Genomic DNA, 16,928 nt, shown 5'->3' on the forward strand with positions numbered 1-16,928 from the left:
CTCTGTTACAGGTTCTTTTCTATGTTGAAAAGACATATAGACATCCGTCCGTCCGTCCAGGAACATACAATTTATACACTCATAAAATTCTCTTAAAAATTAAAATATAGTGCATATGACTTAGAGTGCTTTACCAGAAAGTGCACTTTTTGAAAAATTGTTTCAAAGAAGTTACAAATTGACTTTTGTATTCAGACAAATGACGTTGTATCTTGAAATGAAATTGGTAATCTGTCCTTTTCACAGCTGAATTCTTAACCTTGCCCCAAAGGAATGACTTGGAAAAAATATGAAGTTTCATCTTCAGGTCTGTGTTTTTTTCTGTAGTTTTTCTGCAAATGGAGACAGTGTCTTTTCTTTGGAAAAACCACAAAACAACCAAACCCCGCATTCCTCTGGTATGGCTACTGCTGAGGAGAAAGAACCAGCCTATTTCTTTGGGTCCCAAGACTAAACGTAATCGAGGTTTCTTATCTTCCATGCCCATGTGTTCCATGACAGCAGTATTTTCCATGATGTTGTGAACATTTTTCGCTGAAGTGTTTAGTAACTGCAGGTGCATGAAAGGTTTCTAGAGTTGTACTTTTAAAATATTATTAAGTGTTCTATCAATTTTGTTCATTATATAATCATAAACTTCCCTTTCAGTGCCCAATGGCATTGCATTCTTTTGTGGAAAGCACAGCAGATTATTTTTTTATCTAAATGCATAAAAAAAGTCTCTAAAGAAAAAAGGAAAATCTCATTTTAAGTATTAAACCAAGTGGGAGATAGTGAATTCACGTACTCTTATACTACAAGGAGATTTGTAATTGTTTCTAGTCTGAGCTAAAATTAATTTGATCAGAAGAGCCCTTTCTTAATTTCAGTGGGTTCGTTTAGTCCATCTGACAGACCATGTGTGAAAAAGGATACTCAGCTTTGCAGATCGGGTTGACACATTAACGTTTGAAGATTTCTGACTGCTGCTTCTCCCTTGAAACAGATGTCTGCTGACTGTTTGGAAAGCTTAGGACAGGATGCCTTTTGCGGGGAGGTGTTACTTGGCATAAAACCTAAACTCCAAAAAACCGAAGTGCTGTTTTTCCCTTGTGGCACAGAATTCACTTTGTCAATAACTGGCTCATAACAAAATTTCTAGAAAGCCATGGAGGTCGATGCTTGGTGCTTCTAATTAACATGCCGGCGAGACAGAGTACGGAGTTTTTACCCTCTTCAGCTTCTAGGGTTAATGCTGCGGATGCAGTGCTCTGTTTTTCATGCAAAGGTCTGTTTGGTAAATACATCTGCGAGGGAAGCGCATGAGAAAAACACATCAAATGAGAAGTAACGTTAAAAAGCATATTCGGTGCTCCTTTGTAGTGTTCAGCAAAATAAAGATCTTGTCTGTAGCAGTTTTATTCACTGAAAGGAAAAAGAGAAGCTCTGTGTATACAGAGGAGACATCCCTCGCTTGAGGAAAACCTTGCTTTGCCAGAATTGTCCTCCAGGGGATCTCAGAGCCGAGTGAAGCAGTGGTTCATTTCAAATAGCCATGGGTTGGGGTTGCTAGGCTTGAAATGCTCCTCAAGTGGTGAAATATGCAGGTAATTCTTCATCTGCAGTTGTCTGCAAGGGGTTTTACCTGATGCATTTGAGACAGTTTGTGTGAGCTAGCTCTGGTGAAATCAGGAGTTTCCAAATGATTTTGGCCAGATAGATGTTTCTTACATTTTCTTCCCCTCTTTGCTCACAGAATCCTCATGAATCCAAAACACTAATTTCAAGAGTCTCAGCATCACGTCTGCATCTCTCAGCTAACTGAGAACTGAATCCAGGTACAGCGTCCTGCCTCCACATCTGCAGCATTGTCCACCTGGGTTTTTCCCAGGCAGGTATGATTATAGATGAGACCCTCATTACCCAGGGATGGCAAGTAGGAAATTTCAAACTCTTAGCAGCTTGTCTCCACAATAGGAGGTATTAATGGTGAATGATTGTCCAGTGTCACAAAATCAATACAAAGACAAGGTGTGAAAAATCTTTCCTGTCCATAAGGCTCCTTCTTAAAACCAGACCTTTTTGGTGTCTGTGCATTGATATGAGAAGGTTCTGTGGAGGCTGCCATGCCATATGGGGCCCTCTTTCAGAGTTATCAGAGTGCCTTACAAACTGATAACAGATCGGGGAAAAAAACGTGCTATTTACTTGTAGGGATGGTTTGGTGAGAGTTAATAAAAGGAACTGGCAATGAATTAACTGAGGCGGTCAAGGCTGGAAGAGGTGCCTAGACCTGTGGGCACTTTGTATTTTCAGGAAGAAACATACACTGGGTATAGGAAGGACAAAAATGCACCGTTTTCATTGCCTGTGTTAGTTATTCCCTGGGGCAATGGCCATTGTAATGTCTGTCTGGAGGAAACTGGGTGCGCACTTTAAAGGAAAATGTCTCAGTGCTGGCCAGCAGCAAGTTAGGGGAAGGGTTTATAATTTAAAAAATATATCTCTTTCTGGACTGGTGAATAATGGACTACAGGATGCTCTTAACTTACTAAGAGTAAGTTACTTAACTTACCAAGAGAGATTTGCACTAGTTAATAGCTCTCCACAGACCGTTATTGAAACACTGGAACCTGTCCTGAAAAGTGCTATTCTTGGCTTGTTTTGTGGATTGATTTTTTTAAAAAAGTAAAATGTTTCCAAAAAGTTTAAAGGACTTTGCATCTTGGAGACAGGGGAGGCAGGCTCTATGATCTTACAGAATTCTGAATAAGATGGTGGCAAGGTCTTATACCAAAAGGTCATTTACATGGGTGACTGCCAGGCCGCATCATTCTTTTACTCCATTCATTCCACTCTACTTCGATTCATGACATACTGGGAAGGAACAGAAAGAGAGAGTTACTTTTACAAAGCAAATTGTAGTATAAATTTTGTTATTCTCACTATTTCAAAAAATATTACTATGTTTGGGTGTAATCCTCTACAAAATATACCAGGGCCAAAGATAGTGTCATTCACAGCTTTAATGGGCTTTCTTCTTTTCTAAGGACTTTTCCTGGTGTATTGGACCATGAAAAAGTTACCGTAGGATAAAGGCAGCTCTGCAGTAACTTTCCACGTGCACATCTTTACTGGCTGGCAAATGCCAGGTGATTTATTCAGGGGCGGCTTTTCTCAAGTGCCTCCAGAGCAGCTGCAGCTGTGACGGTCTGTGCTCTGGGCCAAGTGCAGCGGTTGTGACTGAAGCCGCAGCGTGGTGAGGTGAAAGCGTCACCAGCTTCCCGGTTTGGTACCCCCCCGCTGCAAAGTGGCTGATGCCTTTTTTGTGCTCAGTGAGTGGTACCGGGCTAAAGTAGTCCTGGGTTTAACCCAGTCTTGCCTTTCCTGTCAGTGGATTACAAACGCAATGAAATCTATCACATAGAGACAAACAAAAGAGAGAGGCACAAATCCAACCTGGTTTCTTGATCCTCTGCTGGAGGCACAGGCCTGCTTGGAAGAGAACCAGCAAAACAATAAGCAAATCTCCACCACAAACTAGTAACCCTCCCTTTTGGCCCTGAGGTCCCATTTGCTTCTCAGAACAACTCAGACTCATGCAATGGACCTTGATAATTTTGATCAAAGCTCCTTTTTCTCTGAGAAGAGAATAGCAGAAATATGCACTGTTCCCCCTCAGGAGCTAGTTAAATAGAATAAATAAATAAATAAAAAAAAAGGCTGTAACACTCTGAAGCAGAGCCAAAACCAGGCCAAATTATCCTGGCATAGGACTTTGACAGTGTCTTCCAAACATCCCTAGAATTTTCCTTCCTGTCTAATGTTACAGCCTCATATCTTGCCTTTACGCACACCCAAGATGTGCCTGACAGCAGTATTTGGCCCTCTGCATTGCACCATCGTGCAAATGCTACAACTGAATGTCAGGAGAACGTTCCCCGGTGCCTCTGGCTCTGGTCCATGACCAAACGGGCTCACTAGCTTTACAGAGGTAAAAAGCAGCGTCAGGAATCCATTTGCATAGGTGAAGGTCAATAACATCACAAAAGCGATGGCGGGTGAGGGGTGGGGTGGTGCACGCTGTTAGGGAGAGGAGAGGCTTTAGTAGTTCCCAGGCACTTTAGGAACATCCTGTTGGGTCCAGACCTCTCCCGAGAGTGCAGAGCCTGGCTCCCCGGGGAGTGCTACCAGGGAATAGGGCCGTTCTCCTCACCAAAGGCTGTTTAAGCCATTTTGTAAGTGAAGGATAAATAAGAGTAGTTACCTTTCCTTCTCAGCCATGTCTTGCTTCTCTTCTGCCCTGTAAACACAAATCACCTTTGAAATCTATCATCTAGAGGCGAGCAGTGTGAAAGGGTACAGTATCTGAGGCCTTTCTAGGGAGATAGCTGGAGCTCAGACAGAGGTTACAGGTCAGATCAGAAATGACTATTAGCTTCTCGTCCCTGTGATACGCAGCCCTGATAATCCTAATGCTCTCAGGATGCCTCTGTTGGCCCTAGAGAGAGGTAGCTGACTAATTTGGGCTGGACGACTTGCTTTTCAGCAGCTAATGAACTGAATCCTCCCAAACTGGCATCTCCCATTGAGTGCATCAGCACAAGGTGTATTATAGCACATTGCTCTTGTGCTGACCCGGCTGGTATTTCCTCTGTCCGTGATGTCTTTCACTTTTAGCAGAGCTGACTGTTATCACTGTTTATGGCCAGCACGTCTAGCCTAAATCACTGATGATGGAACAAGACTAGAAAATGAAACAAAACAGCCCTCTTTATGCCACTCTAGAAGAATGAAATGGCTTTTAAAATAAGCACTAGCTCTCACTTTAAGGTCAGTCTGCATGGTTGTCTGGGGAAAATGTGCCATTTTTATACACAGAGTGATTTCTGATGACCTTCACCAGCACACACGGTGCGTGGTCAGGATGTGTGTACTTGTGGGGTTAAGAGGAACAGTTCTATGGATAAATAACCTTTTAATCAAGCTTCTCCTCCCTCCTGCAGCTTTTGCTTATTTCAAGAAAATCAGAAGAAAATAAGGGTAGGCTGTGTGGGATATCAGGGTAGGAGGAACACAGAACTGACTGGTTATAACACAAATAATGAGGAGAGAAAACAACAACATTGGTGATAATGAAAATGAACCCACCCTCCATCTCCCCCACCCGGAATTTATTTTACCTTTCTTTTCTGGCCTTGATCCTCTCTTCCTCAAATCTGCAACAAACAGGAAACATTCTTTAAATGTTACCCAGTCAGGACTGTTCACTTTTAGTAAAATGCAGTGTTTGCTCTGAAGGTGACAGAAACTGCAAGCTAGCAGAGCATGTGGGCTCCTGCTTGGGACCAGCGTACAAGTAAGATAAGGTTTGCCTCAGGCTCTGCACTTCCAGTACATGGGTTTTGACTCAACACAATATCCTGCTGCCTGGGATTTATGTCCTGCGCCTCCTCGGAGCTACGTGTGCCCCAGGGTCCCTCTGGTACTCACTGTAAGACACAGTCTGGAATCTGCACGTGCTCCATTGGGATAAGCTGCTCCAGTTCCTCCAGGCTGTGAACGTACTGGATCTTATTGATAAACTTCACACTGACAGAGAGAGAGAAAGAATGTGAGCTTGAGGCCTTGTTTTGATGTTCTCTCCATAGGAAGTCAGAATTTTCCTGACAAAAACGGGAAGCTCTGCATCTCTGTATCCTCCATAGTCTGATGTACCCATCTCCTCCTATTGCTAATATGCTGATGGCTAAAAATTGTGGTGAGATGCCATATTACTGTGCCTCTCTCTGCTTTGACCCCCTGCCTGTCAATGTCTGTAGGAGGCTGAGGGGAGACCTTATCGCTCTCTGCAACTGCCTGAAAGGAAGCTGTAGTGAGGTGGTCTCTTCTGCCAAGTCACTAGTGATGGGACAAGAGGAAACGGCCTCAAGCTGTGTCAGGGGAGGTTTAGATTGGATATTAGGGAAAATGTCTTCACTGCCAGGGTGGTCAGGCATTGGAAGAGGCTGCCCAGAGAGGTGGGGGAGTCACCATCCCTGGGGGTATTTAAAAGACATGTAGATGTGGCACTTCAGGGAATGGTTTAGGAGGCCTGGGGGTGTTGGGGTGATGGTTGGACTTGATGATCCTAGAGGTCTTTTCCAACTTTAATGATTTTATGATTCTATGAAAAAGGATCACCATTTCTGCACTTCTCAGTGAATCTTTACACACTACCCACTGGGACAAGCTTTGGTCTGGATCCAGATCACTACAGTGTCTCTTAAAACCACCTCTAGAGTTGTCCTTGGAAGTATCAGGGAGATGTAGGACAAATGATGAACAGTCTCACCTTGGTAGCTACTAGTTAAAGGTGAGCTTAAGATCTGATTTGTGAGATGAAACTTCCACTCCAAAACCAGCCAAGTTTGGGAACAGGTTATATTTACCTGATGAAGGGTCTGGATATAGCCAGCACTGTCCGGATGAACCATGAAGGATGCACAATTATCAATGCTTTAAGGTTTTTACGCAGCCTGTGGAAAAAGCCATGAGGCAGAAAGTCAGATTCAAAGTACCTTTTCTTAAACTCACCTGTAATGTGTTGGGGCACTAATAAGCATTATGATGCTCATCAGCCTCAGATGGGTGTCACCAGGGAAAAGCCCTGCCCATGGCCTTAGGAACACTAAGCTCAGACCCAGGAGGCTGTAGGAGTACTGCTTTGCTTGGGTGTTGTGTTAGCCTGATCTCTGTGGAGGTATTTATGAGGGAGAAGAGGCAATAGAGAGCCTGGAGTAAGTTAGAAAGCTGTGATAGAGGAAGAAGTTACATGATCTGGGGAGTGAGTAAGGAGAGGAGGCTGGGAAGACTGCAAGGGAGCAGTGGAAGAGGTGTGGGATGAGGACCAGAAAGGATGAAGAAGCAACGCTACCAGGATTCTCACCTTCTGTCTATCATCTGATAGCATTTCTTCAGCCAGCCAAGGCCTGGCATCCTTCTCCGAGGCGTTGCTCCGTTTAGGTACACGATCATGTAGTCCTCAGCCACCAGCAGCTCCAGGCTACTGATCACATATCTGTTGGGTGGTGATCAAAAGCAACAGGGATGTGAGACTCAGAAAAGGTCCCTTGAGGTTTCTTCAAGTGCCTGTGTGTCATCCCAAAAGGCCTCCAGACCCTCTCTTTGTAGACATTGGAATAGGTTTCAGATTCTCCTGGCATGTCTGCAGGATGCTTGGGGGTATTTCTCGGGAATCGTGGGTACACCTTAGCATAGCGCATACACTGATGGTCATCCCTGCACTGTTCTGCCTAGCAGTAGCATCCACCAGCTGTTGAGCACTGTATACGTATGCTCTAGGCTGGTTGTGAGTCCATCACTGGCATAATTATCACTGAATGTTTGAATGCTTTGACTCATTGGGCTTGGATGCAAATGCTGTGGACAGTGTCTTACCCGCTGCAGCTGCATGCTGGGTACACTTGGCCTGGATTCAAACTGTTTCCAGCTGCAATGAATACATGCAAGCTGTTTCCCCAGAGCCTGAGTTACCTTCCTTGCCCTCCCCCCCTCATAGACCTTGAGCAGCCACTTACAGGAAGAGATTCTCCATGATGTAGTGGTAATCTGCCAGGTTACTGTCTGGGAGGTAGCAGGCAGCAAAGACAATGATGGCGTTGAGACCTTCTCCATAGTATCCTGGGAGAGAAAGTCACAGGCAGCATCAGTGACTATTTCTGGAGGAGACGCAAAAGTTGAAGGAAAAATAGCAGTGAAGATGTATTGCCAAATTTAGGCCTGGACTGATTTTTGTGCCTCTGTTCAGCTCTAGGTAAGTGTTTGTCCCTCTGTGGACCTCTTTCACAATTAGATTTACTTCTGGTTCTGGTTTTGGCTAGAACATGCACGTGGGGTTCAGGGGGGCAATTTGTGTGTGTCAAAGCACAGAGCTGAGAGCTTTGCCCTGGGTCGTTGCCTGGCTTTGCTCAGATTTCAGAAATGCTCTCTAACTGTGGACGTAGTGGCCTTCAGCTGTGCCTCCAGGGACAGCTCGGGTACTGAGCTACAGGGGGATTAAGCACCTGCAGTCCCTTCATCACTGGTGATGCTGCCTGCAGCCAGGGCTGAGGGTCGGGGTATATTCAGTCTTACTCAGAGCTAGGGTTATCCCTACTTTTGTTTATTGGAATATTGCTAGAGTGGCTGTATGTTTTTTAGCGTGGGCTGGGTGCTTTTGTTCTTATCTGCTGCATAGTGTTATGAAACGAACAGCAATTTTACCCTAAAGACAGTTAAACCAATCAGTCATGGCATCCCCTCCAGCTTGACAAAGATGGACTGAAAGGAGTCTACCAAGCCAGGATTAAGCCACCCTCTTCCTCACCTCCATGTGTCACCACTCTCATGTAGGGTTTGATCATCTGGAGGTCGATGCGGTGCTCCTGCTCTCCAATGATGACGGTCCTCCAGAGCCGGCCATTAGTAGCACTCCCATCTTCTGTCCCACCATCCCCAAACAGGTCTGCACTGTCCCCAGGCATGTTCTTAGCTGTGGCCACGGGAGTGTCATCTGGAAAAGGGACAAACATTTCTGCCTTTTATATAATGTACGAAGAGGCTCTGCAAGAGCTTTGGTGTGCAATAAGAGACGATAACAACCACAGACTGAGGATCATCTGCTTCACCTGCAGCTTTGATCTGTGTAAGTTTGTGGTTCTTAATAATTTTGCTCCATTGCCAAATTGTAATAGGAGTAAGCTTAACATCTCCTGCTGCTCATAACACCTGCAGTCACAGGCCAGGCACTGGACTTTTTCCTGGATCTTCCTTCAGATCCATCTATACTGGCTAAAGAGGGAACCTGCTGTGCTGGTTGTCTTCTGATCTGCTAGCAGAGCTGCTTGCATGAGTCCTTAGCCCGATTCAGTCAAAATCAGCCAGGTTAGCAAAGACCACGTTATTCAAGATGTTTGAAGGTTCATGTGACAGCTCTACTGGCAGAGCCTAGCAGGCAGCACCCCAGCCTGGGGTGGTGGCCCAGCTGCAGCTGGAAGGGCATGTGTGTCCACAGCCTTCTGCCTTAGCCTGAATTATGGCTAGGCTGGTGTTTGCAAGCCCCCAAACTACTTCTGCCCACACTACCCCCAGATGGAAGTGCTGAGACTCCTGGGCTATAGCTGGGGTCCTGGTGGGACAGATGTTGTGTGGAAGATAGGGCTTGGTTGTGTGTGTTGTGCTTCACTGCTGAGGAAGTCGGTTGTCAGATGCTGATGGTGAGTGGTGTCAAAAGTAGTTAAAATGAGACCAAAAAAAGCCCTAACCCCTGCAGATATTCACCCCAAACTGGCCTTTTACCTTCCCATTCCAGTTCATTCCCATTCCCCAGGAACTCGAGGGAATCTGTCTCATCAGGAGTTTCAATATCATCCACATTAATATCCAGGTCATCTGGCGTGTCCAGGAAGTCATCGGAGAGAATGGAGCCTTCGCTCTGGTCCAGGGAAATGTTGATTTCAGGTGCAACAAGTGTCTTCCGCTTACGATGCGCCCCATTAAAGTTTAAAGTATTTGGGGGAGCTGGAGTTAAAAGGAAAATAACTGACAGGTTGTCCTCATCCTGTATCCTCAGTGCAAGACATGGTGCTTTCATTATGCATGTTTCGAGCTACGGCTTTGGCAGCTAAAGATGGTGGATCATTGCTGGGAGGTACTGGACTGCAGGTATGGCCAGGTAAAAGTGCCCACACTTCTAAAATACCTATTTCCTCCCCCAGCTTCTTGTGAAAGATTAACAAATTCAAATCTCTGCTGGTTTCCTCTCCTGCATGGGAATTATTGTGGATACTCCAAGGAAACTGGCTTTCGCCCTAACTGCAAGCTGCTGTTCCCATGGGCCTGTTTCCCCTTGAACTCCAGATAAGGCAGGCTGGTACTTACAGGATGTATTCTCATCTTCCATAGGGCTGCCCAGCGACTCCATCCCCGTCTCTTCTGGGAGAGGTCTGCAGGCAAGCCAAGGTGTGGAGGGAAAAAGGCAGGAGATAAGTGGTGATGTTTAGGGGAAAGTCACTCCACAGCAGACAGTGGAGAGAACTGGGGCATCAGGGAAAACCATGCAGCCCCATGCTTGCTCTGCCCTTTCCCTTTTGCCTGTGAGCTCAGCCTGAGGGATACCCTCAGGTCACTTGCCCAGGAGCAACCCAGCAGCTGTGCTTTCTTACCGGAGCACTGTGCAATCCCCAGTAACCTCCAAACCATCCCTGCATTTACCCCCCCGATACATCTCTCATGCTGCCATTCAGCCAAGAAGCTGGCAAATCCAGCTAGGGACATGGGAACTAATCCTGTCCCCAGAAGAGCCTGGTAGCATCCTCTCTCCATATTATCCCCATTTTTATCTCCATCAGAAGTTTGAGAGGCAGTGCCAAGCTCTAGGGCTCCTCATCGAGGGTACCAGGGAACATCTGCAGTTGCCTTCTGCCACAGGCCCTGGCTGCAGCAGAGCAGAACTCCATCCAAAGCACCTGCCACAACCGCCTCTCCCAGGAGGCACTGCCTCCTCGGCTTATTGTGGCTTTGCTCTAAGGCAGTCAGTGTTCAAGGCAAGGATCAAACCTTTGGTGCGGTCCCAGAGTTGTCACCCCATCCTCACCTCAGCCCCCATTTGACAAAAGCTGACCGTGATGCCCAAACCCTGCTGAGATTTGGAAGCAGGTTCATTCTGAGCCAAGATCCAGGCACCAGCACTCAAGCCCATATTTTGGAGCCAAAGGATGACCCATGCTCCCTTCCTTGGCCTCCCTGGCAGAGGTCAGGATTTGCAGCTTCTCATGCTCCTGCATCCTCTTGGTATAAATCACCATGCCTCCAGCCAGAGGCTAGAAGCATCAATTGATTTAAAAGTTGGCTTTCCCGTACGGATGCTAATGCCAAATCTCATTACGTGGCTGTCGCTCTTTGAAAGTTGCTGGAGTTGCTCCTGACCCATACTGGGGTAAATTAAGTCAGAATCTGGCCCCCAGCACTGCGGTGAGGAACCCTAGCCAGTGGCTGAGCAGCACGCTGCCCACCCTGGGCCAGACGCTTTCTCAACACTTTTCCCCTTAATTTGAGCTGGGACTTGTGCTTGTCCCCTGGCATTAGCTGGGTTTGAAACTTCTTGCGCAGCACGACCAAACCCCACCAACCCCTTGGTAAGGTCACAATGTCGAAGGCCTGTTTAAAAGGGACCTTCTGAGCCATCCTTATTCCACCTGCCCCTTGTGGGAACCTGCCCCTAAACAGGGGGAAGAGCTCGTGCCTCTGGGTGTAAAATCCTGGGTGCTGGGATTTGCCCTGGGGTAAAATGTGGTGGAAACCCCACTGGTTTCAAGGCAGCACTGTAAGAATGGGGATGGGACTGTGCACGGGGCTGGTGTCCAGCAGCTGCTGGCCTTATAGTCCAGCGATGGCAGGGAGGGAGATGATGGGACTGGTACCTCCGAGTCCACAGGAAGATACAGCCTAGCTCTGCCCTACAAAGGCTCCTCTTTGTGCTGCCATGACACCAGAGCCACCAGCCAAATTAAACCCTATAAATATTTAGATTAAGGGATAATCATCTCCTAGCTGGTTGTTGTATATTTATGAGAGTTGGAGATCTGATTAAAGGCACTTGCCCCTTGCTTTCTTGTGTGACACCCTGATCCTGTGGGCTGCCACAATATTCCTGAGTGGTCAGAAAGATCGCTCTGCCCCCTCCAGCCTCTCCTCCTCCCTTTTGCTTTTGTCTTGAACAGGGCCTGGCTGATTGTTTATCTGACTGTGGGCTGGCACCTGGCACAACTTAGTGATACAGCATCAAAAGGCGGGGGGGGGGGGGGGGCAAGGCCCATCTGTACCCGAGTACATGCTGCAGTCGGACACTCTGCTCTCTGAGGCTAGGGTTCATTTAAGAAAAGCAATTCAAAAGTCAGAGGTGAAGAAAAGGGCTTTCTTACCTTCCCAAAGGATGCTTGAATCGCTACCTCCCAGTCTCCTGTGTAAATCTTCCTTCCCAAACACAGCTAGCCCCAGATACCAAATTTTCTGAATGAAGCAGGTTTCCTAAGGGTCAGGTGCCACCATTTTGCATCCTGCTGGTAGCGTGCTGCCCAGTTTCCCTCTGTAAGCACCTTCTCTCAGGCCCCAACCAGCCCGAGCCTTCACCAGCCCTGATCTGAGGGATACGTGATGGAGTGAGCATGCTCCTGCATCCACCCCGCGGCACCGCTACAGCATCATTGCAGGATGGCACTTGCACAAACAGCTGAGACAGACTGTCACAGGAGGCTAAACCTTCAGGGAGCAGCAGGAGGGGGGAACCCTTTCCTCTCTGCTTCCTCGCTGCTTGCTCAGAGCCTTGGCATTGCACCTTTGCAGCCTGCAAGCTGGAAGCTTGGTCTGCAGATCAGCTTCTCCAGGAGGGGTGGGAATGTCGCCTTGTGTCCTTAACGAGCAGCTCAATTCAGTTCCTCCAGCCCGGATCTTTGTCTAGGATATGGGTTTTTTTGTGGCAAGATCAGTTAATCACAGCTAAGCAAAAATAGCTATGCAGCAAATCATCTGCTAGAGAGCTACTGTCCCACATGCAGCAGCTTCTGCCCTATTATTTTAATGCTTCTGGGGGGAAGTGTCTTCCAAATTATTATTTATTTTTAATGCCAGTTAAACACAGCTAGCATTCACTCATTTGCCCAGTGGCTGCTTGGGCTCTATTTCACTTGCATCATTCCTGATTTAATCCCTCTGCAGCAGGCTGGGGAGCTTGTTTGTAGGGCTCTGGCCTTGTCCCTGACACTGGCTTGCCACCCAGCCATGGTCACATCCCTTTGCCTCTCCCTGAGTTTTGTTTGCTAGGCAGGAGCGATGATGCCCGTGTCAGATGGTGCTGAGGGCTCTGCAGAAGAAATGCCCCTCGAAGGCAGGACTGGCTGGGGTAAGCTTGCTGCTGGCATGGCAAGCGTGAAACAGAGCCTGGCAGCTCCTGCTCCAAGGTGAGGGTGTGCGGTAGTGCGTACATGTCCAGGTGCTAGACCAGCTTTGTCCCCAGATTTTCTATGGAGCCCTGGGTCAATTCTTTCCTTTCTGTACCTCACTTTCCTTTCTACTCAGTTAAAAGCTTGTAAGCACAGCACTCTGGGAGAGCCTTAAGCTGGCGGAGGTCCATCAGCACAAAGCTCTGCCCAGCTCTGCTCTAAGAGGAAAGAAAAATCCATCCTAGAAACCCAAGGGCTCGTCTCAGCCCACCTCTGGGGCCAGCGGAAGGACAAGCCGTGTCCTGTGAGCCGGGTGCTGGGCTGACAGACAGAGGTGCTTAGATTAGCGATGCAGCTGGACCTGGGGTAAACAGAGCTAAGCTCATTTGCCAATGCCAAGGGAAACAGGAGACCCTTTCTAGCACGGCGGGGGCTGTGCGTGCCCACCTGCACAGCACACTGCGCCACTGTCTGCAGATACAGGGGCTCTGTGGGCTGCCCAGGGGAATTCAGCTGCAGCTGGGAGACGGTGAGACAACCCTGAAAACCCCCTCAGCAGCCCGGACCCCAGCCGCAGCGAGGCTTGGTGTTGGCCATGCTGTGTATGCCCCAGCAAGCTGCTGTTGGGCCATGGGCTTTAGTGCTGGATACGTGGGGCAATGCTGGGGTGGGGATGAGGGTGGGTGCACCCTTTGGGTGCCCGCAGGGAGTTCAGCGCACACTCAGCTTATGGGGATTTTTGTTGGTGCTCTGCACAGTTAATAAAGTGTCTGTGAAGGTGAAAGCTGCTGCTTTGGCACCCTCTGTCACCCACACAGCATTTCTTACGAGGTTTGCAGCCATTCAGATTCTGCACATCAGTGGCAGCGATCATTGCATCCCAATGGCTCTGCTCCCTGTGGCAAATTCCTGGCAAAGCAGCGTTGCTCTGTTTGGGGAGACACTGCTTGATTCAGAGATTCATCCACCCATCCCTCTCTTCCTCCCTATGTGCATCCATCCATGCTAATCTCCCTGTCCTCCACACCCTGCTCCTTACCCTCTCCTTGGTATGCTCACAGAGGGCTGCCAGAAGCCACCCACAAAATTTTTACGCATTCTGAGCAGCCTTGCTACAAAAGCTCTGTTCTCTGGCCAGAATTGCCCTGTTGGAGTCAAGAGTCCTGTTGCCTCCGGGGCTGGTGGGAGGGACCTGCACAATCCGTGCCCTGCTGGCTTCTTACAGGAAGAAATAAAATTCTCCCTGGCTTTTTTTTTTTTTTTTTCAGGGAACAAACCTGGGGAAGTCCTCGTCTTGCCATTCCTCCTTCACATCCACGTTCTCCATCCGCAAAGTAGCTTCTGTGGTTCCCATCGTGCTCACGGAGGGGCTGTGGCTGCACAGTGGTTCCCTCGAGGAAGGACGCAGGCTGGAAGGCAGAGAGGTTGGCACTGAGCATCATGACCGGGGAGCGTTTCACCTGAACTGTTTGGAGCAGGTATGCCGATACCATGCTCCACAGAGAAGCAGCACGATGCTGCTTGTTTTGCAAAAGGAACAAGGCAAGGACATGGGCTTTTGTGGCTACTTGACATGTTTTGGACAAGAAAGAGGAGGTGAGGTTGGCCCTGGATCAAAGCAACAGGTATATCTCTGCTCTGTTGTGACCTTAGCCCTTCTCTGTGAGGATCAGCACTGTCTGGACTGATACCCACACGTTTTCCCCTTGCTACTTCTCTCCAATACTAATCTCAACATTAACAAGCACCTCTGCTGCAGTAACTGGAATGTGGCTGAAAGGGAAGAGAAGAGCTCCTCCCAGGCTGGTTTCAGGTTGGTTTGGCAGTAGCTCCAGTTTCCATTTTGCTGGCCTGGGCAGAAATTAATGGCTTTGGCTTTGCCGAGACATTCCTGCCTGCTGCTGCCTGCTCTGTGCTGCATCCCCACGCTTGTCCCCACACCCAGAGAGAAACGGAGGCGGGCGAGGAGGCCTTTGCAGGGATGTTGAATGTCCTTCCACCCCTGAAGAATTCACACCTCTGCCTTGCTCCCAGATAAACCAAAGCAGATGCCAAAAAACTGGAGCACCTCAAATGGAGGCAAGGTGGATGTGGCATTCCCAGCCTGGGCTTTCTCCTGTACTGGTATGAACAGGAGAAGTTCAAATCCAGCAAGCCTTGTTTTCACTCGTACTAATACCCCAGCAGTGCAAGGGGCCTTTAGGACTCTATATATTGTTTGCCTTCACTAGAAGGTTCCTATGCTGCCAGCCAGCAAAAATCAGAGCTTTGTACCTGTTTCCCAAGGACTGTACCTGCAGCTCCTAACAAAGTCCAGTTGAGGGCTCAGGGCCAGTCCTTGCAAGACCACCTCTGGTTGGAGTGAGCAGATATGCTGCTCTCAGCTGGATGCTGCTACAGCTGAGCTTAGTAGCACCTGAGCCTGGAGGGGACAAGGTCAGGCCTTATCTTATATAGAACGTGTTCAAGTGAAATGAGCTCATATGCTGGGCACATGCATTAACCCATCCACTGCAGGACAGTTTTGAACGTTCTTCCTGAGCTCAGCCTTTACACTACAAATGTACGCAAGCACTGGCAGTAACGTATTTTTTAGGATAAGGGGCCTAGGGAGATTTCCCAAGTGGATGGGGCTACTCTGTCCCCTGGTGTCAGGGAAATCATCACCCAGCAGAGTTTAACCCATTGCTATAAGGCTCCTCTAGAGAGTCAGTGCTTTCTCTGCTTCCTTTGGAGGCTTGTATTTACAGAGGGTGTCGCTGGTGATGATCTGGAGGGAGATAAATCTGTCTATGTGGATCTGCTTTAAAGGCGTGAAGCTACATAGAGGCCTGAGTAAATACAGCATCCGTCTTTATTACAGGTGCTGGCAGAGATAGGAATCAGAGCAAAGAGCTGGCTGTGAGCGTTGCAGGGCTCTCTCCCACCACGCACATTATACATTCTGTCCTCACCCCCTCGCCTGACTGCATATGATGCCCATGACACGGTCACACATGTCTCAATTTTTTTGATTTCCCTACATGCAGGCAAAGGAGATACCTTGGGGCTGAGAGAGACCCCACCTTCCCTCCCTCCTCTCCACCACTCTCATCTGCTTTCTGCTAATCCTGAAGGCATCATGGAAGGAGGAAGAGAAGGGAAAGACACTGAAGCAAATCCCAGGCTCGAGTCTGATGTTTCTTAATATCAAACATTGCCTAGCAGTAAGGAAGCCCAGATGATGCTGTACTCACCAATGCTTGTGGCTAATGAGGAACAAAGAAGATCCTGCCTGTATCCCAGCCAGGCATTCCTCCTGATGGAGGCAGGCTGCTCAGGAGGTCCAGCACCTGGATCCGGATGCAGTTGTGTGCAGTTTTCTCAGTGGAGCAGTGTGGAGATGCATCTAGGTCGGCCTTTCTTGCAGCAGTTGTTGCTTTGTGATTTGGATTTTCTGGGGTGGGGGCGGCAGGCGGAAAATTGAGGGCAGTTATTTGTATTCTTCCATGGCTGCTGTTCCCTCTGGTGCCTCCCTCCCCTCCAAGGTATTATTATTATTTTCTGCTTGCAGCTGGCTAAGCCTCAGTTCTCTTAAGTCAGCTCATTGCACTGCTTTTGTGTGTGAGGAGGATGGCAGTGGTAGTGGTGACAGGGAGGGGGCTATTATGGAGGATGGTTGGAGAGACGAGCTGAAAGCACCCCCCTTTCAGTGTCACCTCTCCTCCAATTGGCTGCGAGGTACCAAATATCTCCCTGCACTCTTCCTCCGGATGAATGATGCTGCCAGGGGCTGAGCACACCCCGTCTCCTTGCTGCTTTCACTGGGAGCAAGGGATGCCCATCATCCAGCAGGATCTGGTCCTAGAGGAGGTGTGGGAGCTGAGGAGGAGTGGCTGGGAAGGGGAGGGCCTTTTAATACAGTGCATCATTCACTGAGAAAGTAAAAGGTGGCCTGAGCGTGTGGTAGGATGCAGGATTTAATGGTTC

The 16,928-nt window shown here is 48.3% G+C and overlaps 1 protein-coding gene across 2 annotated transcripts; it reads right to left on the reverse strand.

Moving 5' to 3' along the window:
- Positions 1 to 308: 308 nt before the first annotated feature.
- On the reverse strand, positions 309 to 16,589 carry ATCAY (ATCAY kinesin light chain interacting caytaxin). 2 transcript variants are annotated; one of them, XM_064469406.1, is made up of 13 exons: positions 16,196 to 16,589; positions 14,237 to 14,368; positions 9,901 to 9,965; positions 9,319 to 9,540; positions 8,348 to 8,533; positions 7,560 to 7,662; positions 6,908 to 7,039; positions 6,411 to 6,497; positions 5,473 to 5,571; positions 5,163 to 5,198; positions 4,247 to 4,282; positions 3,439 to 3,471; positions 309 to 2,856 (listed from the first exon to the last, which is right to left on the reverse strand). In XM_064469406.1, the coding sequence occupies exons 2-13, from the start codon at positions 14,311 to 14,313 to the stop codon at positions 2,847 to 2,849; spliced, it is 1,086 nt and encodes a 361-aa protein (XP_064325476.1). In that variant the 5' UTR covers positions 14,314 to 14,368; positions 16,196 to 16,589; the 3' UTR covers positions 309 to 2,846. The 2 variants fall into 2 exon arrangements, with proteins under 2 accessions (XP_064325476.1, XP_064325475.1); XM_064469405.1 differs by having other exon boundaries at positions 3,439 to 3,474.
- Positions 16,590 to 16,928: the final 339 nt, after the last annotated feature.

The sequence above is a fragment of the Phalacrocorax carbo genome, chromosome 19 (genome assembly GCF_963921805.1).
Source record: "Phalacrocorax carbo chromosome 19, bPhaCar2.1, whole genome shotgun sequence".
NCBI classification, from domain to species: domain Eukaryota; kingdom Metazoa; phylum Chordata; class Aves; order Suliformes; family Phalacrocoracidae; genus Phalacrocorax; species Phalacrocorax carbo.

Bases quoted from the DNA above. Each gene is read 5' to 3' on its own strand.
- ATCAY (XM_064469405.1), bottom strand. From the start codon at position 14,313: ATGGGAACCACAGAAGCTACTTTGCGGATGGAGAACGTGGATGTGAAG. The intron at 9,966-14,236 runs GTTTGTTCCCTG...GCTTGCCTGCAG, and splicing joins CAAGACGAGGACTTCCCCAG to ACCTCTCCCAGAAGAGACGG. The intron at 8,534-9,318 runs GTAAAAGGCCAG...TCCCTTTTCCAG, and splicing joins GAATGAACTGGAATGGGAAG to ATGACACTCCCGTGGCCACA.